The sequence below is a fragment of the Panthera tigris genome, chromosome B2 (genome assembly GCF_018350195.1).
Source record: "Panthera tigris isolate Pti1 chromosome B2, P.tigris_Pti1_mat1.1, whole genome shotgun sequence".
Classification (NCBI taxonomy): Eukaryota; Metazoa; Chordata; class Mammalia; order Carnivora; family Felidae; genus Panthera; species Panthera tigris.
Window position 1 is genome coordinate 96,091,573 of NC_056664.1, and position 27,256 is coordinate 96,118,828.

Below are 27,256 nucleotides of genomic sequence, written 5' to 3' on the forward strand. Positions count from 1 at the left end.
GGGAGAGAGAGAAAGAGAGAAAGAGAGAAAGAGAGAGAAAGAGAGAGAGAATCCCAAGCAGGCCCTGTGCTCAGAGACATGGGGCTCAATTCTATAATCCTGGGACCATGACCTGAGAGGAACTCAAGAGTTGGACACTCAGCCGAGTCACCCAGGCACTCCTGGAGTGGTTTTAATTTCACATGCCAAAGCCCACCTGCACAGGCTATCTAGAGGCTCTCTAGAGCCTTTTAATAGTGTCATGTACAATACTAAATTAAATAAAGTTATTGATGATACACTGTTACTAAAAATATGCAGTGATTTAAAAAAATAAAACTGAAAATTTTAAGTTTGTTTTATATGTAGCAAAAATGACTCATACTCATAAATTTTTTTTAATGTTTACTTATTTTTGAGAAAGAGAGAGAGAGAGAGCATGTACTCGTGTGAGCAGGGGAGGGGCAGAGAGAGAGAGATGGGGACAGAGGATCTGAAGCAGGCTCTGCACTGACAGCAGAGAGCCCGATGTGGGGCTTGAACTCACAAATGATGAGATCATAACCTGAGCTGAAGTCAGATGCTCAATCAACTAAGCCACCTGGGTGTCCTCTCATAGATTTATTGTTTAGTCTAAACATATGAGAGAAGAGAAAAAAATTTCCTTTTTTTTATTAAAAAAAATTTTTAAATGTTTATGTATTTTTGAGAGACAGAGACACAGAGCATGAGCAGGAGAGGGGCAGAGACCCAGAATTTGAAACAGGCTCCAGGCTCTGAGCCGTCAGCACAGAGCCCGACGCGGGGCTCGAACTCACAGACCGCGAGTTCATGACCTGAGCCGAAGTGAGACGCTTAACCGACTGAGCCACCCAGGTGCCCCAAGGAGAAAAAATTTCTTATCCTAAGTAACTTTAGTAAAAACCTCTTCACCATAAAAAGAAGCATAATAAAATAAATGATGCAGCATTTGAAGTATACTACTTCTCCTAAAATGATAGCTGCATCATTATTTTATAACTAGGTATCATTCTGAGTAGGTTTAAAATCGTAAATCCTAGAGTAAACCTCTATAAAAATACAATGATGCAATGATAATCAAGGAGAGGTAGTCATGAATAGAAATTTATCTTTTTTAATTTTAGGGAGAGAGCACAAAGGGGGTTGAGGGGCAGAGAGAGAGAGAAAGAGAGTCTTAGGCAGGCTCTACCTCAGTGCAGAGCTCATGGCGGGGCTCAATCCCACGACTGTGACCTGAGCTGAAATCAAGAGTCAGATGTTTAATTGACTGAGTTACCCAGGCACCTCATGAATAGAAAACTATAAATGCCCAGAGTAGAAATGAAAGTTTTCAACACAAATGTACAGGGATTCCCCAGTTATGCATGGAGCTGCTAAGTCTGTCAGACTTGTTAAGAGCAATAAAATTACATTAATAAAAGGTGGGGATTCCTGGCTGGCTCAGTTGGAGGAACATTCGACTCTTGATCTCGGGGTTTTGAGTTTGAGCCTCACACTGGGTGTACAGACTGCTTAAATAAATCAATAAGTAAACTTTTAAAAAGAGAACAATAAAAATACATTTTTAACCTTATAAAATATTTTAATCTATCCTTGAATCAGAGAATGATAAAAAACTAAATAGTGATTTCCACTGACCGCTGTTCAGTAAGAGGAAACGCAATTTAGAGAGCGATGTCAAAAGACTAAGATCTTCTTACCATGAATAGATCCCACTGACCATATCATAGTTCTGACATGATGCATTCATGCTGCTGGGCCCAGCTGCTTTAGAAATAAGTAACACCACCAAGCCCCTCAACTGGAGGTTATGCCGGCTCTCATGTACAAGCCCCCTGCCAACAAAGAAAGAAGAGGATTAACATATTTTCACAGAATCAGTCAGATCAAGTTAGGAAATTGCTACCATTCACCTATACTTCCAAAGTCAGAGAATGGGACTTGTTCACAGAAACAGAATTGGGGGAAGAGCTAACAGGAGGAAGCAATGAGTTCAGGAATCAACTAGAGAAACCCAGGGCTGGTTTTAAAAGCGACAGTCTCCAATTGTGGGACCTAATGATCTGGCTTCCTCCTGTTTCTGGGTTTTCCTACGATCTGTACCCTACGTCTCACGATCTCAACCATCTGCTCAACCCACAGTTTTAAAGTGCTTTATGGTAGCTGACAGCAACTGAAATACAAATTGTATGGCTTAGATGAAGTGATGTTATTTGGTGATGATGGTGGTAAGGGAGAGGGGCAAAAAATGATTTCTGTCTTCACACGTAGAGAAGATACTCAGAGAATTAAAGTAACAAATTCAAATGACTTAAAAATTTATTTGGTAAGTAAAATGGAAATGTATGCCATCAGCAAGTGTTGCCATTTCCTATTATTTATGGAAAGCATTATCATTCTAGACAACAATATGGCTTTAACTTAGCATGTCATTTTATTTTTGCTATGAGTATTGAATTTCCATAATTTTTACTATAACTAAGGCCAGGAATACATGTTTTGTTTCTTTTTTATCTCCAAGTATTGCAAATGGGTGTCACACAAGAACTAAATGGCATCATCATCATCATCAGAAAGAAAGAAAGAAAGAAAGAAAGAAAGAAAGAAAGAAAGAAAGAGGAAGAAAGGGAAAGAACGAACGAACGAAAGATGGACAATATATTATAATAAATTAATATTTAGAACAAAGCTCATGAGCACTAATCAAATAGGTATTATGTACATGTTATGAACATAGTTCTTGAATGTAGTGAAAAAAACATTAAAAGTTTGTAATATAATATTCCATTAAATTATTAAGTCTTCCTTCGTAAATTCTGAACAAAGAACTAATTTAAATTAATATAGCCAAAATTAATGAGTTAGTTCATTACTTAAGGAAAATTTTTGCCCCTTTGCCTTGAAACAAATTTTTAAAAAGGTCCCCTTTGTACCCTCATTGGTTTCAAAATAAGGCAGAACTTCAGGTTCTCTGAAAAGGAATAGATATAGCTCCTTCTCTAATTATATTTCTCCTCAATGCAGTAAGTGATCATCAGCAAGTTTGAGGCATTAGTAATTTTTAAAAAGAAGTTCTAATTTCCTAGGAAAAAAAAGTTAATTTACAGCCATTGTTATATCACAAGAGCAACAAAGAATCATCAGAAATATCCAAAGCTCTTCATTATCATGTAGCTTTCTACTTAAAATCCTGTAGACCCGAAATGCAGGGAGGCTGGGAAGCACTCCATTTTGGAACAAGTAAATGTAAAATGGGAGCGCTTTCTAAGCTTTTTGCTTTGAATTACAAATTTTAACTTATGCTCTTAGATCCTTATTAATGTATTACCAAAGGTGAATTCTTCCCTTCTTAGATGATAATATCAAAGAGAAGGTCTGAATTGGCTCTTAATTCTAGAAAGGGAAAAGAGGAGGGCGATGCTGTGTGTGAGCCTGTGCTTATGTTCTGGGGGTTGAGTCTGGTTAGGGATGAAGATATAATGACATGGTAAGAACTCTGAAAGGCTTACTTTTGAGAAAAGTTTGACTAAATCATGCTGATGAAACAGCTGTGGCAACACTTTTGACATCTTCAAAGTTCAGAGACAGGACCTTTCACAGGAGACACACACAAACAACACTTATACAGTGCTTCACATATGCCAAGAACTGTTCTAACAATTTACTACATATTAACTAAATTAATTCAGGACAACTTCAAGAGGAAGGCACCACAATTACCCTGATTTTGCAGATGAATAAGGAGAATGAGGCACACAAAGAGATCAAGCAACTTGCTCTTAGCTGGTAGGCGGTAGAACCTTGATGAAGCAAAGACATGACCACCCGTGCCAACTGGCTCTACAATCTACATACACTCTTAACCATCATGCTATAATGACTCTCCAATCATCTTCAGCTCATATACAAAAACTACTTACTAAGTCAAATTAGAAGAGTGCAGCTTTAGAAACAAGTTTAACAAAAACTCTTCTCCCATTCATTAGCTGTAGGACTTGGAGACCATTACCTCTTCTATGAAACAAGGTTAGCAATGCTTACTTTCCATAGTCACTGTATGGAAGAGGCAACATGAGTAAAGCATAGAACATTGTGGAAGCACATGGTAGATGATCACATAATCAGAAAATTACATTCTCTGTCCTTATTACTTTTTTGCCACGTATTTTTTTCTCAGCTCGTATTTTTTCTTTCTTCTAGTCCATTTCTCCTCCTATCTCTCAAAGCCTAGCCCATTCTACCCACATACATAATCTCTTAGAAGTTTCCTTTCCTACCTCCCCAAATGACAGAAGTTAAGGAATTCTTCCCACACACCCCAACCCCTGCAAACATCATATATCCCTGAAACACTTGACACTTTCAGAACACATTCTGAAAAGGTCAGGAAGAGAACCTATAGTGGACTGGCTAATAGAAATCAAGAGAACAGTCAGAAAAGCACACCTTCTGACCACTAATTTTCATGCAAGTCAGTGGTTAACAACCAGAGAATAGATGAACAGCTTAAGTAAATTTAAAAACTGCTTTCAAACACTTCTTTAAATTTACTTCATTAACACTCTTAATAAAACAGTACTAAGATAAACTGATAATGTCCACAGCTCAAAATTAGTTCACAACCAGAGAATAAGAAATTTTGCTCCTGAGCATAAAAAATCCCTAGGATTCTAACTTTACAGAGATAGTATGTTTCACATAGTCCAGGCCTGAAACAGCATGAGCTCTTAGTGCCTCTCTTCAGGATGGACACCAAACAGCTAGAACATGTCTAGAAGATGGTGAATCCTACACTACCACATGCATGTCTCAAGAAAAAGCTACAGATGCTAGCTTGGAGAACGGTAAAGTTGGCGTTCTCAAATTTATTGGGGCAAAAATGTAATGAATGCTTACTGCATGTTAGGCATAGTACTAAACAACAGTGGAGGGCATGATGATGAGCACTGGTGAGCTGTGGTCTCCCTTCTTGTGGATAATACAGTCTGGATTAATAATCCCAGTAAAATGTGGCATGAGCTACTCTAGGGGATGAGCAAGGACTGAGGGAGCAGAAAGAAGGGGCAACTAACATAACTGGGAGCAAAAGAGACCTGAGACCTAAAAGATGAAAAGGAGGTAGCCAGGGGAGGTAGAGCTGGGAGGGGAAGTGAAGGAAAAAAAAGTGTTCCAAAGAAGAAACAATACGGGTGAAGGTTTGGAGGAAAGACAGGAGGACACAGCTATTTCCAGAACCAACATGGCAGGAGCACAGCATGCGAGGGGAAGAGCTAGGAGAACGAAAGCTAGAGGAACTCACGAGAGCTGTCTACTATCGGAAAGGGCTCCTTCTGTCTGTAGAGGAGACAGAATTACTGTAGAAACTGACATTACCGGATAGAAAATATGGCAGGACAATTTTGACTCGACATGAAGAAAACAGCAAGTAGCCGCTGGTGATGCTGAGTCCCTCATTAACAGAGATGTTCAGGAAGCTGCACAGCCTCTGACATATACCTTAGAGAGGAGCCTGGCCTATGTGACATCTGAAGTTTTTCCTTACTCTGGGTTCTTTATGGTCTCACCTCACTTATTTAATTATCCAATACTCTACAATATGTATAATAGGTGTAAAAGTTGGAAGAATCCTTTATTGTCATCAAAATTATAATGTCATGAATGAAAGCAGTATTTAGTACCTCATAATCTTTATCACTAAAGTTCTACAGAACTGTGTTCCTTTTAGCCAATGTAAACAAAAACTTCATCATTTGTTCGTTCAACTAATACAGACTGAACCCTTTCCATACATCAGGCCCTATGCGAGGCAGAGGTGCAATGACAAGCTAAACCGGTCACAGAGCTTGTGGAACTTGCAAGTGAGCGGAAGAGACTGGAAATAATGAAAGAATCATGAATAAACATAAAATTACAACAGTAACAAATGCCACAAACGAAAAAGATGGTACTGTGAGGGCTTATAATAGGGGAACTGACTTAGCAAGCAAAGTCAGAGGCTTCCCTGAGGACACGATGACTGAGTTGATACCCAAAGGAAGAGCAAGGGATGTAAAAGGGGATGGTGGGAAGAGAACAGAACAGAGGAGTATATCTGCTGCACAAAAACAGGTATATGTGAGGCTGAGAGCACCGTACGAAACGAGGCTGGAGAGACAGGAGAGACCACACAGGTCAAACAGGCCATGGTAAGACTTTTGCTCTTTACCTAAAGAGCAATGTGAAGCCATGGCAGTATTTTATTAAGCACCTGGTGACATGATATTTAAAATCTAACAAACAAACAAACAACCCCAGAAAATCCTGTCATCAGTGGAGAAACAACTTGGTTGGAGGGGAAAGAAGGAAACAAAGTGGTATGAGGAAATCAGTTAGGAGGCTTTTGCAGTAGTCAATGAGAAATATGGCGGTAGCAGGGTGCCTGGGTAGCTCGGTCTGTTAAGCGTCTGACTGGCTCAGGTCATAATCTCACAGCTCATGAGTTCGAGCCCTGCGTCAGGCTCTGTGCTGACAGCTCAGAGACTGGAGCTTGCTTGGGATTCCATATCTCTGTTTCTCTCTGCCCCTTCCCCGCTCATGCTCTGTCTCTGTCTCTCTCTCAAAAATAAACATTTAAAAAACTTTTAAAAAAGAAAAAGAAATGTGGGAGTAGCATGGTTGACAAACTAGAGAAGTACCAAATCTCAAGTAATATTTCAATTCAATTTCAGTAGATGTTGGATACTATGTAGTCCTAGAAAATTAGCTAATTAATATAGGTATAGCAGTACTTTTAAATTATATTTAAAATATTTTATTTTTAAATTATGTTATAATAAATATAATTTACACCCAGAAAAGTCTGTACTTGAATTTTGGAGGTGGGGAGAAACTTGGCCTCCTCCAAAATTCTGCCCTAGATCTGTAACAGATGAACAGCAAACATACACTAATATTCTAATAGGTACACAATTTCAAGGAAATAAGGACTGAATATCGGGTGAAACTTTGTGCACCCCAGCTCTGTTTCCTTCTCACATTATGATTTCTATGGCTAACTGCGGTTTTCACCGCATCATTGAATCTTTCCATAACTACTGGCTAATTTCTCTTCCTTAACCCAATCCTGTAAATATTTCAAGTCCTCAAATCGCAGCTATGGCGCCTTTCCATATATCTTAAATTCCATTTCTTCAACACATTATGTACCAAACATGAGACGTATACAAAGAAATAAGTGGTGTAATACAAGAGCTATAATAATAGGTTCAAGATATGGTTAAATTGAATAATCCAAGGAACAGATATCAAAGATAGTAGAGTAACAAAAAGCTATCAGTACATGGAGGAAGAAAGAAAACTGCTTCTTGTTAGAGGTGCTCCTCTACCATTCAGACTGGTAGCAGTCAGACTGAGGCCAAGAGGTGCTCAGATTTCCCTGAGCAGAGAATGGAGGTAGGAATGGGATAGGATTAATGGAATGGAAAGAGGGGTATTTTAGGAGAAACAGGTTATGCGTGACAAGAAAGTGGAAGAATGAGGAGCAGGTTTAGGAGCTGTGGGGCTACCCATCTGGGCACTATGTGAAGGTGAGCAAGCCCAGAAAAAAGACAGCCTAAAGAATGAAGGGCCTTGAAAGTCAGGTTTAGAGTTGCGACTTCATTCTGCAGGCCATCTGAAGGCAGGGATGTCAGCAAGGGAGTATTGTGATCAGAGCTAAAGACTAAAACTGTTACTCTGGGCCTAATATTGTTACTCTGGCAGTAGCATGGTGGGTGCAGTGAAAGGGAGACAGAAGATTAGTTAGGAGTAGCTTCTTCCAATAGTCCAGGTGGGAGATAACGAGGGCCTAAATCAGGGCAGTGGCAGCAGGGATGGAAGAGAAGAGCTGAGCAATGGCAGCAGCATGGAGGTGGAACAGGCTAGTCTGGCCAGCCGACTGCATGAGGGTCTCCCCCCTCCTCATGCAGCGAAGGAAAGGTAAGGGCTGAATGTGAGGTTCAAACCTGTTTCCTGGAGATGATGATGCTAACATTCACGGGGATTGGAAGAAGAAGGAGAGTTAATGGGGAATTAATGAGCTCAGTTTTGGACATGTTAACTTTGAATGCAAGAAAGGCTTCCAGATGGAGATGCCCAGCAGGCAGCTGGAAATGCTGTGGCCAGAGATTTGGGAAGCATCTTCAAAGAGGTGATGGCTGAACCAGTAGGAAGTGATGGATGAGTTTTTGAGGAGAGAAAAAAGAGAAAAGTAGGAAAGAGAAGAGAAAAGGAACCCGGAGAATTCCTTTACTTTAGGGTACTGAGGAAGGATGAGTAACCAACATGAAGGAACAAAGTGTTTCCACAAACAAATGAGTCTCTACAGATACCCAGAAAGAAGTATGAACATGTATGCACAGTGGAGGCAAAGAACTATAACAGAGCAGTGTATAGGAACGAGGGCCAGTAGTTCCCCTTCCATTGGCTTTTATGGTACTTACTACAAACCTCTAGTTTTACACTAAAAACACTGATAAAAGTGATAGAGATGACACAGACAAACAACAACAACTACAACATGCTATAATGCCAGGCCCGTGCTGTTTTCTGTGCATATGCTCTAATTCTCACAAAATCCATGCAAGGTGACTGGTAACATCTCTTCACAGATGAGGAAAATTAGAAAAAAAGTCTGAGAAAAGTGAAATAATTACTAGTCACACTAGTCAATTAGTCATGGAAGCGCCAAGATCTAGATGTAATTTGGAGCTCAGGGCCTAGGCTCACTAATGCTTTACGATCTAGCTATTTAATTATTTGCTCAAAGGTACTACCTCACAAACCTGTGAGAACCTTGAAGGGACTCAGGCTCATCATCTCTGGATGCCCTGCACCTAGCAGAGTAACTGACATAGAATAGGACTCCAAAAAATACAAGATGAGAGAATAAATAGCTTCAAGAAGTAGAACAGCAGATTCTCCATCTCACACATCCCACCCAAACAGCCCCATTACTATTCCCGACTTTCCTCATCTCCCCTGCTCTCCATTTGCTACATTCAGGCATTCAGCTCCACGTATTGAGTCCCTCTTCCTAAATCAGAGTATATTCTTTAAGAGTGATAGCCACACAGGAGAAAAGCCCCCACATATTCTAAAAAACACGCTGAGATTTTAATGCTACACTGAAAAGTTACTATATTGGAGAATTATACCACATTGAAGGACTTACCCCTTAAGTTTTAAATAGAGAGAAATCAATATATTGGAGTGTTTATGTGTTTTGTTTCCTCATTTAGGAGAAGTGACTGAATTCACTGCTGCATCAGTGCCCATGAGAGAAGGCTGTCCTCACTTTGAACAGAAGGTAGGGATTAGTTCCAGATGGAGAGCTGAGGTAGGACGGCAGAATTGGGGCACAAGAGAAAACTTTTGAGATGTATGCTCACGAGTTCAGAATTCTCACTTATGCCATGATCCAAATCACAATCTTTTGGTATATTTACAGTCAAATATTAAGGAAACAATTTACTACCTACAAAGAAGGGACCAGCACCCTTGGGTCAGCTCAAAGCACCTCAAAATAAGGGAAAGATCAGCACTGCTCAGACCTCCACGAGAATAACTCCCTCCAATGCTAACTCCTAGAGGTATAGAGTTTTACTATGTTATTATCCCACTCTTAATATATCCAATTCCAGTAAGTCAATCCAAAAAATGTAAGCATCAAAGATAAATGTCAAATCTAACATACATGAAGTAGGTTGATTGAAAAGATTCCTAATAAGTCTTTAGGACTGTGACTGCAATCCCTAGTTAAAATTTTTTTAAGTTTATTTATACACAGATGACTGAAACAAAAGGATCAACTACAATGTGCAGAGTTTTTGCCAAAGAATCACAGAAATACTCTGATCTTTCCAATTTTTTTTAATGCTGATTACAACCTGCTAAATTGATTTTGTGACCCATTAATGAGTTGCAACCTGCAGTGTTTTGAAAAATAGCGTTTTAAGTCATGTAAAGTATGTGACATATAAAGTCAAAAGAACTGGAAATAAAATGTAAAATTAAGGAGAAATAGAAATATCACTGTTTAAAAACAAAAAAATCCGTCCATATACAAGAGCAAATTTAGTGTTACAAGAAAGCATTACAATTTTTTTAATGACATGGAAAAATACTTAAAATGTTAAATGAAGACAGAATATAAAACTGTATATATAATATCTCAACTATGTTTCAATATATGCACATACATATGCATATAAACAAGGCCAAGGACAAAAACTGGAAAAAAATATGGCAAAATTAATCTTTTAAATCTGGGTATCATTATATAGGTGTTCAATATACAGAGTAGCCTTGTATTTTTCTGTATGTTATAATAGTTTGTTTAAAAAATGAAAAGAAACAAGATATGAAGCAAATACCCCTAAATGGTAACAAGCGTTAATCAACGGATTTTTAGGTTAAGGGTGATCTATTTCCTAAAATGCATAAGAGCACAGATCTCTTTTTAAGTCTGGAGAAAAAAGTACTATATTTTAAGAATAACAGAATTTTAGGAAGGCAGATGACTTACTACATTATAGTTGTGTTTCTCATTTCAAGAAAAAAATTTAACCACGTTTAATGAACCCCAGAGTCCAATGTTGGGTGCCTTGTGGGTTCTCCTATTTCACCTTTAATTTCTCTAAGATTTAGACACAAGGCCAATGTTTAAATGGTATCAAAGAAGTGCTGTTAAAATATATATATATATATATATATATATATATATATATATATATATATACACATATATAGTTAGCAATTCAATGACAGTAATATTACTCAGTTGTAAAAGAAAAAAATTAATACTCATGAAAATTGTTTTAAAGCACTATAATTTGAGGGAGACTAAAAATAGTCCACATGTCACAGATTTTTATGTAAAATTAGCAGAAGAACTGGAGGTTAATTTCCATTGACAAAATGACCCAAATTGTATTATTCCTGCCATATCTATCCTGAGACTAAACTGCCCTAGACTTGAAACAACTTTAGGGCCTGAGGTGACCAGCCCTTAGAATCTGGGAGCTGTAGCAGTCACTGACATGGCTCGAGGGCCACATGCACATCCCACCCGAATTAAATCCCTGAGGGACATCAGGGCCAAAGAACTGGCTTACCAAAGTCCTCCCAAAGCTGCAATTAGGTTTGATGGGCATGTGGCAGAAGTCAGGCGCTGGAAAAAAAGGAAGCAAGAGAGAAGAGAAAGTAGAATGGGGGTAGGGCACAGGGATTGTTGAGCAATGGTAGAAATCAAGCCAGGAGCTTTTCAGAAATGATTACTGAACACCAGTAGTTTAATGATACGTGACTGAAATAAAAGAGAAGTATAAAATAATGCCATAATTGATCAAGTTTGCAATAAGATATAGGCTGGCCACCTTGGAATTAAACATACCACCAGAAAAACAACAACAACGCACAAAGACTTTCCCACTCAGATGATAATTGGAGATTTATTTTAAAATACCAATGTAGAAAAATAGGGACATTTTAAAAAATAATATTTTGATCACACTGAAAGCTCTGTTAAAATGATCTCATAAAATAATTTTTACATGCAGACCCCTTTTGTTCACATTTTTAAACAGCAATTTAGTGTGGAAGCAAAGGAGTAGAAAAATCAAGTGCTGGAATACAGGCATCATTACACTACACAGACACAGGAGACTCACACTACCACTCAAGCAGTGACACCGGCTAAGAGCTAGCACTGTGAATTACACCTCCTACTACCACCATCCGTCTGCGCAGGGAATAAATCAACCAAACATGAATGAGTGTTCCCTTAATGCTCAGTGCTTTTCTCAACTTGCAGTCCTGATTAATCTTCCATAATTTTCTATGGTTTTACTCGGTTAGCACGTAAGCACATTTTTTATCAGAAAAGAATCTCTTTAGTAAAAAGAACATCTTAACATAATATTCAATTTGTTTAGTACTTGGTACATCAGTCCTATTAGCTAATGAAGGTGGTTCAAGTGTGCAAAATTTAGAATATATGCATTAAAATAAGTTGGAAAAGAGAAAAAGGTAAAAGGTCATTCAGTTGGCTTTTACATAATAACATTAAGAAGTGAAGCCAAAAGTAAAGATACAATAGCAGATGGTTGAAGCCAGTAAAAATAAGCAAGTTGGGGGAAAAAATGATGAAACACTTTATAGAGAAACAGATAATACCTTAAGGGAAAATTGGGGTGGGGGCTGGGATGCAGCAAAGTACATCCTGGATTTTGGCAAGAGAAATGAGTTTTTAAAAATTGAATAGAAAAACAACCAAGATCTAAAACCATATAGTTGCAACACGGTGGCTCAGAAATCAAGTGCATAATTTTTAGGGACATTTCTTTTATTTTTCCAAAATCAACACTGAAATCAAGGTACAGGAATCCAAAATATGGGAATTAGAAGTGACAGGTGGTGGGACACAGACTGCTTGTATTCATCTTTCACATAATCTCCACCAGAGAAAAGATCTCATGATTGACTGCCTGTGTTCAAAACTGTTAGCTCTCATAATCACAAATATTGCCACCCAATAACATTAAGACCTTATAAATATTTTAAAAAGCCACCTGGGGTGGTTGCCTGGGTGGGTCAGGTGGTCAAGCATCTGACTTCAGCTCAGGTAGTGATCTAACGGTGTGTGGGTTTGAGCCCTGCATCAGCCTCTGCGCTGACAGCTCAGGGCCTGGAGCCTGCTTCAGATTCTGTGTCTCCCTCTCTTTCTACCCCTCCCCCACTCACGCTCTGCCTCTCTCTCTCAAAAATAAACATTAAAAAAGAAATTAAAAAAATAAAATAAAATAGGCACCCAGAACACCAGTCTGGCTCAGTTGGTGGAGTGTGCGACTTAGGGTCTTGAGTTTGAACCCCAGGTTGGGGGTAGAGATTACTTTAAAAAATAATAATAAGCAAACAAATAAATAAAATAGCCACCAACAGAGGTAGTAAAGGGGAAAGGTTATTATGATAGTGGCATCTCCCAAACTATGTGTGCCGATTTTTTATAGCTTCATTCACATGGTATTAATTAATAGGATGGCACCTACTGAACGAAGAGAGGGAAGCTTGGAATAAATTACACAGATTATTCTAGCCAATTTAATCCTCAAGTAACAGTAACACTTGCTGTACTCTACCACGTCACAAGGCTCTGGGAAGAAATCTCTCATTTACCAGACTGCCAGCAAGCTTCCTGGGGAGAGACGGGGGTAGAGGATAGACTGATGGTCTCATCCACCCTGGTACAGCCCCAAGCCTTCAGAGGTGTTAGCTCATCTAACCTGACAACCATCCTGTGAGGTGGCAGTTTTCCTCTTTTTATTGATGAGGATACTGAGGCTCATAGTTTATTTTCTCTGGATCAATGATTACCACTGATAAACTACATAGTTGTATTCATTTATTTTAGTTATTGTCTCCCTTGAGTAGAATGTAAGTGTGTTACAACATATTTACTTGTCTACAGTTGTGTCTCTAGTGCTTAGAATAGTGCCTGGCACACACAGACATTCAATAAATACTTACTTGAATGAATTAATAAGGTAATCTGCCCAAGATTATATAACCAAGAAGTGAGAGACCTGGGGCTCAATTCAGTTGTCTGCCTCCAAAGCCCATGTTCACTCAAACTAGAGAAATGATGATCACAGCAGCATTAAAATACAGAGAGCAAAGATGAATGGTGGCTTAGAACGAGGGCTTAGAAAGTACCTTATAGGTAAGAAGTATGGAAAAAAATCTTAAAGTTAATTTCTCCTAAGTACCTTCTTGAAACTTCTCTTGATTATAGGTCTGGTGTATTGAGAGCTGGATGAGCAGCTGGGTGCAGCCTTCTCCTTATACTCAAGTTCAACAAGACTCACAGGCAGCACAGAGCCAGAGGATTTGCGGTCCATTAAACACAAGGCCACAGGAAGCCTTGAATAGCGCCCATTCACACAGAGGCTGAGCAAAGTTTGCACTGCAGTGAGAGTGCTGTCCAGGTTAGAAACCACAACTAAAAAACAACAACAAAAACCCTCACAGACTGAAGGAGTAGCCAGGGTCTACACCATACCCAAGGAATCTTATACCAAAATGAAGATCTGCATAGGCCCAGCTTGTGGCTTATGGCCCTGTGTGTGCCCTTTTGGTGGCCTGGGACAGTCGATCTCTGAAACAGTCCATAAAATTACAACTTTTAGGGAAGGAACAGATGACATTTTTCACCATTTTCGCTGAACACCTTGAATGCTTTCTTTGAAATCGGGCGGAATGTGAATTTCTCCATGAAAAGAGTTAATTGGATAATTTATATACATTCCAGTTTTATTTCTAGGAATATATTAAAATAAGACAGGAAATTTATGTTTAGAGATTTTTTGTTCCCATCCTAATAGCTGCATTTTGTCCTAATTCATACTAAAATAATTCATTAAAAACCATTTTTTAATATTTATTTATTTTTAATATGAAATTTATTGTCAAATTGGTTTCCATACAACACCCAGTGCTCATCCCAACAGGTGCCTTCCTCAATACCCATCACTCACCCCCCCTCTCCCTCCCAGCCCCCATCAACCCTCAGTTTGTTCTCAGTTTTAAGAGTCTCTTATGTTTTGGCTCCCTCCCTCTCTAACCTTTTTTTTTTTCCTTCCCCTTCCCCATGGTCTTCTGTTAAGTTTCTCAGGATCCACATAAGAGTGAAAACATATGGTATCTGTCTTTCTCTGTATGACTTATTTCACTTAGCATAACACTCTCCAGTTCCATCCACGTTGCTACAAAAGGCCATATTTCATTCTTTCTCATTGCCACGTAGTATTCCATTATGTATATAAACCACAATTTCTTTATTCATTCATCAGTTGATGGACATTTAGGCTCTTTCCATAATTTGGCTATTGTTTATTTTTGAGAGAGAGAGAGAGAGAAAGAGAGAGAGCGTGCGCATGTGCACGTGCACAAGTGGGGGAGGGGCAAAAAGAGAGGGAGACATAGAATCCAAAGCAGGCTTCCGGCTGTGAGCTGTCAGCACAGAGCCCAACGATGTGGGGCTCAAACTCAGAGACCGCGAGTTCATGACCTGAACCAAAGTCGGACGCTGAACTGATTGAGCCAACCAGCTGCCCTAAAATAATTCATTTTTAAAAGGTAAAGGATAGCACTATAGCTCTAAAGTACCGTGAAATACAAAAAAAAAAAAAAAAAAAAAAAAAAAATTCTGTGGTCATGATTAGGCTTTGCTTCATAAGGATGCCAGTTCTCCCCCAAAGTTTTCCTTCCGGAAGAGTTTGGGGCATAAGCTAAGAATGACAGCCTTTAATTTCACAAGAAATAAGAAAAAACTAATGAGAAAAGTCATAGATTCTCATCTCCCCACAAATAAGGCAGTGGAGCCTATGGACAACCATCTGCCGGTCCTTGTGACTGACTTTTTGGGGACAAGAGCATGGGCAAGGGGAGTGGGAGGAGAGGGTGCAAGCGACCAGTTTTACAGTACCTACCTACTCTTCATGAAGTAGGTACTATACACTTCCCTCCATTTTACAGGTGAGAAAGCTGAGACCTTGTCCAAGGTCAAAAGTAAGTGGAGAGTCAGAATTCAAAGTTGGGCCTATTTGACTCCAAAGCTGCTCCCATAATTACTGGTTATTTGTTGAAGTTCTTTGGTTCCCAGGGACCAATAACATGGAGGCAAGGATATGATTCCAAAGTGGAAGGACAGAGGGAACTTAGGTGTAAAACAAACAAGCTAGGTTTTGTTTCCAGTTGGTGCAGAGCTGAAGAGCCTTTAAACAATCATTGGAATATAAAACCAAATTAAAATAGCTATTGTTAGTACTTTTTAAACCCTATAACTACTCAAAAAAATTAGTATCTACATTTCTTTCAATGTACAGCCTTGTAGCACAATGTTTACTTCACATTTCTAAACTGAAATGTTTCCACCAAGATAAAGGTCACTTTAGCACCACAAACAATAAAAAGTCCAAGATTCTAAACACTGCTTATTGATACACCAGAAACTCAATCTTGTCCACTTGATCCCAGAAATAAACCCAAATGCACGCAATACTCTTATTAGCACTTTATATGCATTCACTCACTTGAACCTCACACAATGTTGTAAGGTGCCATTTTCTATTCTGACTTTACAGATGAGGAAACTGAGACAAAGAAGTAATAAGTTAAGTGGTAGAGCCATGATTCTAACCCAGGCATTAGGATTCCAGGGCCTACATCTTTCCTCACCCTCCCTGCCCCCATTTAAAAAACAATATCAAATTAAAAAAAATTTTTTTTTAACGTTTATTTATTTTTGAGACAGAGAGAGACAGAGCATGAACGGGGGAGGAGCAGAGAGAGAGGGAGACACAGAATCGGAAGCAGGCTCCAGGCTCTGAGCTGTCAGCACAGAGCCCGACGCGGGGCTCGAACTCACGGACCGCGAGATCACGACCTGAGCCGAAGTCGGATGCTTAACCGACTGAGCCACCCAGGCGCCCCAACAATATCAAATTTACAGAAAAGTTACAAGTACAGGACAAAGAAATTTTTTTTTTCCTGAACCATTTAAAAGTGAGTAATACATCACTACCATCTAATTCTCAGAAGCCATTTAAGTTTTGTCAATTATCTCAATCATATTCATTAGAGCAAAAGGATCCAATTCAGAATTACACATTGCACTTAGTTGCTCTGTCTCTGGTTTCCTTTAATCTAGAAGAGTTTCTTAGTTTTTCCTTGACTTTCAGCCTTGATGATTTTGAAGATCATAGGCGAGTTATTTTGTAGAAGTTCCCTCAGTGTGGGTTTGTCAGACATTTCTTCACGATTAGATTCAGGTTGTGCCTCTTTGGCAAGAATATTGCAGAAATGATGCTACGTTCTTCCCACCTCAATTTCAGTTTGTTTTCTCACAGCAGATTTTCACTTTGACCATTTGAGGAAGGTGATGTCTACCAGAGTTTTTCACGGTAAAGACACACTTTATCTCTTTACAATCAATAAGCTTGTAGGGAGGTATTTTGAAACTATATAAATACAACATTCCCCATATATCAGAGCATGCCAGACATTGGTAAACACTTATAATCACTACTTCTCTTGAGCAAATATGTCCCATGAGCTCAATTAAAAAAAAAAAAAGATTTGGGAAGATAAAAATGTATTTCTGCTGACAAATTTTCTTAGATGAATATAAAGAAAATTTGAGGTTTAATTGATAAGCAAATGATTGAACAGCAAAAGTTTCAATATTTGAGATACATAGTCATTATCCTGACCCTGAAAAAAACTACACAGTTAGTAATAATGATAATGGAAAAGGTAAGGGAAAAGGTCACAAATAGAGAATTTGTTTTAAATAACGGCTTTTAAAAAGATACTGCAAAATAAATATGATCTCAAATTTACCAGAGAGAGAGAAACTAGGGATGACATAAAAGTTAAAGAGACAAAAAATGTTTTATACCATATTAAAAAAATAAAATAAAATAAAATTGAAAAAAATGGGACAAAAGTAATTATTCTTTCCATACTGCCAATCATGTTCCAAACCTTATAAATTTGAGGACAATGATAAAAGTGTAAAATCTTTGCCTCTGAACACATCTGTCAAAAACCTAATGAATTTGGTACCCAAATGTACGCAATGATTTTCCTTGGTATAAAGTTCTAGTGTGGTTATGTTAACAAGAACTGTATTATTTGTATCATTTGATATCAAAAGTTTCCCCCTTATCCACAAAATAGCCAGACTAATGCTAGGTTAAAAGACAGGTGAATCCTGTGGCCAACGTATTTCAGATTTATTTTGCTTTGTTATTCATACACAGGTTAAAACTAGAAAACTTATCGATAGATTAGTTAGGCCTACCAAAATGCTTGACTGTTTGCAATGTGTTCCTCACCTTCAGACAGTTTATATTTTAATTCATGTTTGCTGAATGGCTCTAACTGTTGCATAGTATTCAAGAACTGAAAAGTGATCTACAATACATAAGCACTGACAATCTTCACTCTGTACTCTGGTCTCCCATTCACTCTGGTCTCCAAATGATATACTTTACAAGCTATTGCCTATATAAAAAATTAGTAAAAATTATAGTTAAAAAGCAAAATTATTTAAGATCATCTAGAAGGTCTAATGTTCTCCTCTTTCCAGAAATGCTGTTATTCTATGTCTGCATTCTTCTAAAACATTAACTAACTACAGTGGGATCCAATACTTTCCTCCCAAACAGCATTAACAGAGCCTTGGATTGATATACACTTCTGAACAGTCTTTCAGATGATAAAAAAATATTTTCATATTTTTATGAGATTTTAGGGGAATGGGCTAATAAACTAAGACTTTCTGGTAAAGAAACTTTGTGAATCACAGAAACATGATTAAGTTTATCAATTCAGAGGCCTGCTAAGTCCCATTTCACAATACCACAATTTTAAAATGCTGCTAGGAAATGTATTTTTATGAAAGCAAACCTACATAAGAAAATGCAGCAAAAATGTCATTTTTTTCCCTGCAAACATGCAGAAAAAGTCATGTTTCAAAAAAAGCAGAAAATTAACCTTAACTATTAGGTTAGTATTGCTATTATGAGTTTATCTTTATTGAACTTAAGGATGTGCCATGGTTATCTTTTAATTTTTCAATATCACAGAAAAGATTCATGGAGCTTAAGTGTACTAAATATTCCTAAATAAGTCAGTAGTAGGAAAAGCAAACAGAATAACCTTGGTTTGGCACTTAATAGTTGTATACATTGAAATAATAAGGATTTCCTTCCATTTTTTCCCCTCCCATTTTTAATATATAAAACTCAGTAGAAGGCTCTAAAATTGTATTATTAAAAATTCTCTTTTGGGACACCTGGGTGGCTCAGCCAGTAATTGTCAGGCTCTGCTGACAGTGTGGAGCCTGCTTGGGATTCTCCTCTCTCCCCCTCTCTCCCCCTCTCTCTGCCTCTTCCCTACTCGCTCTCTCAAAATAAATACTTAAAAAAATTCTCTTTTATAAGTATGTAATTTTCGTGTAACTTACATTAATCACTCCATTTGTTTCAGTTTACCACAAAATAGTTCCTGTATTTATTATAACAGAGTATTTTTTAATAGCCACACTTTTTAAAGTCAAAACTAGTCTGTTTAAAGCCAAGTCCTTCCCTGCTGTAATTCTTCTCATATTAGCTAATATGACAGCAATAACTAAACATGGCTAGCCATTGTAATTATATTACAACTGCCTTTCCTCCCCGGATACCGTGTTATTATGTTACCTCTTCAGACTCCCTTTAACTGTTACATCAATAAAGTTTTTCTGAAGAAGCAAAGCCTTTACTTATAAAAAGAGGGGTGGCACCTCTCAATAGGACAGCATTAACATTTTGTCCCCAGTTTCTGAAAATGCCAGAGATTCTCAAATTAAGAGTCCCTCAATTTAATTTATGAAATCTTGAGGTAAAATAACAGCCTGGAAATAATAAATGAATTTTACAGAGAAATGACTTAGAAAATCAGTGGAAATTTTAAAATGTACTTTTCTATTCTTTTTCTCAGGAAAAAAGCTTATGATTTTAAAAGGTTGGAGATTTTAAGCAAACACTCAGTGGTTTTGGAAATGTAGTTTCCATGGCAACCAACATGGTCTTCTTTATATAGCATAAACAGATGGTAAAGAGTGGTCATGTTTGTTTCTTTGCCAGTATATCAATAAAACGGTTATAATACTGTACTGAATACACTTAAACTATTTAATAAATTTAATGTACCAACCACAAGATCTAGTAATTTAGACAGACAAATATAATTAACTAGTATCTGAGGTTTTTTTCTTTTTAATAAACACATGAAGATCTTGAACAGTGAAGTCACTATACTATACTCCACAGTCAACAGTCTTCCTTGGCAAGACTCTGTACAAATGTTTTCGCAGCACTTGCCATGCAGGGCCTATCACCACAAATATGACTCTCATGAGGAGAAAATAATGGACTGAAATAATAAAAGTGGAACCCTGTCTGTAAATATATTCCTTGGCCACCTTTTCTTAAAGAACAAATGAAAAATTAAGAAGCGCAAAGAGTTTCTTTACAATAAACAATAGGCTGTAAAGCAAAGGGCAACACTGTTATTTCAAAATGAGAATCCATTCCATGTACACAGCAGTGGCTTTCAGAAGTGCAGGTGCTCTGAATTCCACAGGTTTAACTGCGGTAACTTGCTAGGTACTATTTGCTAAAGAAGTAAAATAAGCCAAGAAACTATAAATGTGATTAGTCTGGCAGCGAAAGTTTGAAGAGCCAATTCCTGCATGTATGATCAACACACATCTGAAGCAGTAACCCTGTATCTGGAAGGCAGTCAGTCAGAAGAGGCTGTTCCTAAGCCGGTGGCTCAGCAGGGACACTGGCAACTGGCAACCTTTCTTAATAGGCCCAGCTTTGAGGCACTGACATATTTGCCAAGCTAGGCAACGAATGCTTACCTTAAAAAAAAAATGGGGAGCATATTTACTATTTTTAATTACATAAACAGCCATCTGATTACACTTATAAAACGGCATTCAGTAAATGGTACCTGTCCTATGGTCTCCCTCGCACGCATCTATCCTTAAATTTGCTGACTTTCATCGTTTATAAATTCTTTCTATGCTCCTCACATCAAAGCAAGTTCATCGGAAGTGAGGTACTTCATTTTGCAGAACAATCCATGATAAGAATACAGAAAAAGGGTATGCATATTTATGAAAGGAGTAAATTTGGATGATGTAAAGTATGTCATGGTTTAAATGAGAAACAAACAAAAAATTTCATTTAAAACATTTTAAGAGTAGAAGAGACCGTCCTAGATTTATATTTGACTCACTGGGAAGAAGATTTTTAATTATGTGTCTTGGATGAGCTACAGTGAACTCCACAGTCTACTAAAACTGCTGCCATGACACAATTTGGGGGAATTATTTAAACCTGGAGAAACTAGGAAAGCACCTCCTTTCTCACAAGAGGCTGGAGAGTCTCCAACAAGGTACTAAACTCATTCACCCAAAAAACCTACATGCCTACCTACAGTGACTGATCATTACCTGAGTGATCATGTAACCAGAAGCCCTTTTCAGGGGGTTTTCAGTGTATCTGAAACTACCTAGCAACCGACAGCCCCCAGCTTTGCTCAACTTCTAAGAGTGATTCTCAACCCTGGCAATAAAACGGAATCAATTAAAGAGCTTTAAATATAATGATACCAACATCCTAGGCATATTCCAAGTTAGGCAAAATCACATACCCCTCAATGTGTCAACTATACCTCAATTAAAAAAAAATTAAAGAAACAAAAAAACCCAAAAACCATTCTCCTCAGGTGTGATTTTAAAGTGCACCAGAGAGACTGTGATTCAGGTTTCTCTTTACCCCTGATGAGAAAGAGATCTCAAATCACCACTTTTCATCTTTTCAGGACACACAATTCAGTGTTAAGATTGCTTTTCCATTGCAGAGAGGCACAAGACTGTTGTCCTGAATTATATGGTATAGTTAATTTTACTATAAAGGAGTTCAACAAAATAAATATAAGACTGAGGTGTGAAAAAACTTCCCCTGTGAATTCTTCCAAATAGGAAGGTTTACCTCTTGAAGATTAACATAATCAGCAAGACCCCTTAATAGCGAATTTTCACTCCTCTTAGTCTCTACCTTCAGCAGTCACAAAATAAATGCAGCAGTGTGATTATCACTTATTACTTCACAAATATGATATTCTCTTCTTCAAGAATGACCTCTAAACTATCACCAACCGTAGTGAAAACTCAGGTGTTTGGAGAAGGAAAATCTGCAGAGGTAAGAAGGACACTTTTTATCACCTTCTGGAGCACACATATAAAAACAATTCTTAACAACCTGTATATACTGTCCCAAAGAGTAGATATGAACAACATGGATCAGAAATGTTACTTTGAACCACGTATTAGTAGCAGAATTCTACTATATAGAAGCTTGCAAATGTCTGGTAGATCGTGATAATAGTTCTTTATATACATGGTTTTCTCCACTCAAATTATTTGCAAGAAGACCAATGACGTTGTGCTTGATATGAAATAGCAAATACAAATGAAGTAACTATAAACTCTCCCAATTGTCAGCAATAGAGAATGGAGAGAAAAATATAGTTAAGTAATCTCAGAGGATAAACCATGATGAAACTAGGACCTTGGAAATGATTGCTACATTTTTGTTTGTTTTCTTACATTTCCGCAGGCTATTAAAATTTCCACAAGTCATTTATTTTTTCCTTGAAAAACTTTATTTGGCTATTTGTGTGTCTGGTGCTATTAACTCATCATAATTTTATATCAAATCCTCATAACATTGCATGATTGAGGTTTAATTCTAAAAAAATTTCAAAACACACAAAACAGGAAAAATATCACTCTAATGCATTTGGGAAGAAACAACCTATTAAAGAGAATAATTGTGTCTGGCAGAATTCTAGAGATGACAGAAAACAAGAGGAAACAACATTTCTTAATGTTATTTAAATATGCACACAGGAGACAGGGAGATATGCTAGGACAGAGAATCAACAGGAACTCTAGTCTTCCTGCACATAAAATAGAGCTTCATTAACAATAAAGGAACAGGTGTCTTGGGACCCATTTATACAGGCTATTAACTATTATGAGCTGCTGGTATCCAAATTTATTTTAGTACCAGGCAACTGATTAAAAATAAATACAAATTTAAATTCCATCTATTAGCATGTGAAAGCAATGCCTAGCTTTCCAGAGCTTAATTTAATACAAAGGTATTTTTCTATGGTCCTGATCACAAAGGATACTGAAATTCATATATAATATCTCCTAGGTCCCAAAACAAAGATTTTCATATTAAAACACATTTGAATGTGAAAAATTGACAAGTGGCCTTTGTCTTGATCTGACAAGACCAAATAAGCTTTGTTTATTAAGAACTAAAATTTTTTATTTATTATTATTATTTTTTAATGTTTATTTAGTTTTGAGAGAGAAAGAGAAAGAGACAGAGACAGAGCGCGAGACACAGAATCTGAAGCAGGCTCCGGGCTCTGAGCTGTCAGCGCAGAGCAGGACGTAGGGCCCGAACCCACGAACCGTGAGATCACAATCTGAGCCGAAGTTGCACTCTTAACCGACTGAACCACCTAGGTACCCCTACTAAGAATTAAATTTTTATTCAAACTTAAATAATTAAACAAACACATGTATATCTTTTAAAACTGGGGGAGGGAACCAATACATTCCTGCTCTAAATTCAGTACATTTTACATTTATTTTGAAAAACATGAGTGGGAATGGTTATCTTCTGATAATCTTCCTGTCTCATCTATAAATACTGATTAATAAATTAAACATTTGAACTTCTATGAGGAATCACCTGTACATCTTACTAAAAAATATTCAGAATGTTAGAGTTGACAGTGCATCAGGGATAACCTAGTTCAATACATTATTTTACAGAATAAGAAAATAAAGTTCAGTGAGGCTAAGTAATTTGCCTAAGGTAAACATAACAGCAATATGTCAACCACATAACTGTCCAAATACTATCATACTGTAAAATCAGTATGAGTATCTATGTTTCAAAGATGATGTGAAATTTCAATGTGCTAAGTGTTGTCGATGTTATTTCAAACTGTTACCTTTGCCTGTGTCTACTTTTTAAAAAAATCATTTGGTTTATTCATTCATATGTGTTCTGATAGTGATATAATTTGTGCTTATTCCAATAACTGATTATGCTATGCTTTTTGTGCCATACTCTATGAAGAATAAAAATGGCACAATATGATCTACATCCATAAGTATCCAGTAAAAGCCACTGGATAAAATGGTGATAGTAGATAAAATGGTGAAGAATTTGAGAGATTGATGAGGAAGCCAAAGAGAGAATCATGCTGCTTTAAAATATGGTGATATTTTCAATGGTAATAATTTGATAAGACCGGGGTTTCTCAATCTCAGCACCTCAAGCTGGATAATTCTTTTTTGTAAGGATTTGTGCACTGCAGGCTGTGTAGTAGCATTCCTAACCTCCACCCAACTGATGCCAGGAGCATCAACTGTAACAAACAAAAATGTCTCCGGACATTGCCAAATATGTCTACAGGCTGCAAAATAATCTCTGAGAAATACTGGATAAGACAGACTAATATACATAATGATACATACTAAATATCACCTAGAGAGAAGCAAAGCAAATCTGGAGCTTTACTATGCTTTTAAAGATAGCTTTGGCTCTCAGGCATCAAGAATTAGGGTACAGAGTAGAGGAATGAAATCACAAATTCAGTACCAAGGTGTGGCTTAGGTTTTTGATTCTATGGTTTTCTGCCACTAACTGTCAAAAAGTCCAAAGACATATGAATCGGTTCATGTTCCTAATGAGAGATAGGCTGGCGTTCAGGAGCAAGCCATCCAGTCCAAGTGTAACATATCCAATGGCCTTGGAGGATTAAAACAATGTGGTTTTGTCCTCTGTATATGAATTCTGTGGCAAAAACAGTTATAAAACCAATCTCAAATATCACACTTCCCAAGGATATCAAAAATACTGAAGGTTTATCATACTAGAGATTTCTAAAATGTTAGGTTGAGAACCAAATAATTGAGATGGCAAACAAATGTCAGATCAATGTAATATAGCTGACCCTTGAACAACATAGGTATTAGGGATGCTGACTCCCTGCATCATTAAAAATCTATGTATAAGGAGGCCTGGCTGGCTCAGTCCAACTCTTGACTTGAACGTCCTAACTCTTGACTTTGGCTCAGGTCATGATCTCAGAGTCACGGGATTGAGCCCCATGTTGGGCTCCATGCTAAGCATGCAGCCTGCCTAAGAAGACCTCTTTCTCTCCCTCTGCCTCTCGCCCCTGCTCTCTCTCAAAAAAAAAAAAAAAAAAAAAAAAAAAATCTATGTATAAAAAAAGTCTATGTAAAACTCTGACTCCCCCAAAACTTAATAGTCTACTGTTGCCTGGAAGCCTTACCAATAAATAGTCAATTTAACACATATTTTATATATTATATGTATTATATACTGTATTCTTACAATAAAGTAAGCTAGAGAAAAGAAAATGTTAATAAGAAAATCATAAGGAAGAGAAAGTACACTGACAGTACCGTATTGAAAAAAGTCCACTTAGGGGCGCCTGGATGGCGCAGTCGGTTAAGCGTCCGACTTCAGCCAGGTCACGATCTCGCGGTCCGTGAGTTTGAGCCCCGCGTCAGGCTCTGGGCTGATGGTTCAGAGCCTGGAGCCTGCTTCCGATTCTGTGTCTCCCTCTCTCTCTGCCCCTCCCCCGTTCATGCTCTGTCTCTCTCTGTCCCAAAAATAAATAAAAAACGTTGAAAAAAAAAAAATTAAAAAAAAAAAAAAGAAAAGAAAAAAGTCCACTTATAAATGAATCTGAGCAGTTCAAACCCGTGCTGTTCAAGAGTCACCTGTATAGAAGGGGAAGAACTGACCTCCTCTGCCTCATGCATCTTCTCTTGCTCTCTTCTCTAGCTTTCACACCTACTACGTATGAAACTCTGAATAAGTGCTCAGTAATGGTAGCATCTCATTAAAAATCTGGGGCCTAGGGCAATGAAAGTAGAAGACCACCAAAAAAGATGGAAAGGAATGTTTGAGAATCAGTGACCAAATATAAGTTGGCTCAGGATCAATTTTACAAAGAATTAGGGCCACTGGAGGCATAGTCCACGAGACAGGCCTGCCTTTAGTGTCCCTCTGGTACAGTAAAGGCTCTGTACTGAAAACAAACAAAAAGTAGTCTGGGGGCACCTAGGTGGCTCAGTCAGTTAAGCGTCTGACTTACGTTTGAGTCATGATGTCATGGTTCTCAAGTTTGAGCCCCACGTTGTGCTCTCTGCTGTCAGCATGGAGCCCACTTTGGATCCTCTGCACCTCCCACCCATTCATGTGCTCTCTCTCTCTAAAAAATAAATTAAAAAAAAAGTAGTCTGGACAATCGATGAATTTGGGAATCATGATCGTTAAGAGGACAGTGTTGTTCATTTTGGCTTTGCCTTCAATTGAAAAGTTACCAAATGGACTGAACTTATTGAAGGATGCAAGGCCACACAAAAGAGAAATAATCTGCCCCTGCCAGGAGGCTGGCAAGCTGCCAGACATGTGAGTGAGGCCATCTCAGTTCTTCCAGTCCAGTTGACCCACCCCACCAGCTGAATGGAGCCACATACGAAAACCTGGGTGATAAATTCACACATGCTACATAGCCATACACACACTTGGGAGAGCATACATGGGCTCTCTTGGCATGCAGGTGTTTGTGAGGCTGTGCCCTCATTCCACCTAGACTTTTCCCAGAGGCTGTTTCTTTTGGCAGTTTGCTGCATTCAGAGGCCCTATACCTCTCCTCTCCCATCTACATGACTGGGGACACCAAGTATGAAAGCAACTGGTGGTGGTGACGTGGCACCTGAGTTATGTGTGAGGGTTTTGGCCCCTTTACGACATCAGCTAAAGCTGCTGTCCACTGATGGCTATAGACTTGTTGTAATAATATACTGAATTAGGAAAAAAAATGTTACATGAGGTTGGGGTTCCCTTTTCCAATCCCATTAAGACACATTTGGTGCCTTTGAAGGACAGCCCTCCCACAAAATAAATTTTCAGTGAACGTGAAAAAAAAAAGAAAAGTTACCAAATGGTCTTCATTTCTCATACTCAACACACTTTTGTTTCCTCAACATTGTGAAAGAGAGAGTGGTCTGTGTTTTCACAAAGGGATGCTTACAGGCTGAAAAGTTCTGTTAATACTGTTTTGTTTTGACTCTATGTATAGTGATATCTCCAACATTATAAAATTGGACATAATCTGCTAAATCTGAATTTACATACTGGGCAGTATTTCCTTTAACAAAGTCTAATTGGAACAACATTTTATGGTACATGAACATTTAATTTCAAATGTTAGAGATAAAGAGAAATTGATTTAGATAGAAGACAACTTATTTTTAGTTGCAAAAACTGCAATGCCAAAGTATTTTGCATTTAATGCTACGATTTACATATATTACAATATTCATGATACACGATAAATACCCAAATCCTACATGAAAACCTTCACCATGAAAAAAATCAGAATTTAAAACAAAGCGATGTTTCACATTTTAAAGAATGTTCTCATTAAAAAAAATAAACATACAATTTGACAAATGATATTAAACCTTTTACTAATAAATTTAGATTCCTTT

The 27,256-nt window shown here is 37.7% G+C and overlaps 1 protein-coding gene across 3 annotated transcripts in view; it reads right to left on the minus strand.

The window, feature by feature from the left end:
- PDSS2 (decaprenyl diphosphate synthase subunit 2) overlaps positions 1-27,256 on the minus strand; it is a 258,700-nt gene that overhangs the window by 150,782 nt on the left and 80,662 nt on the right. For all 3 annotated transcript variants that reach the window (XM_007078753.3, XM_042986906.1, XM_042986907.1), the window contains exon 2: positions 1,701-1,835. In XM_007078753.3, coding sequence (XP_007078815.2) covers positions 1,701-1,835 — 135 coding nt within the window. The remainder of the gene's footprint in view (positions 1-1,700; positions 1,836-27,256) is intronic.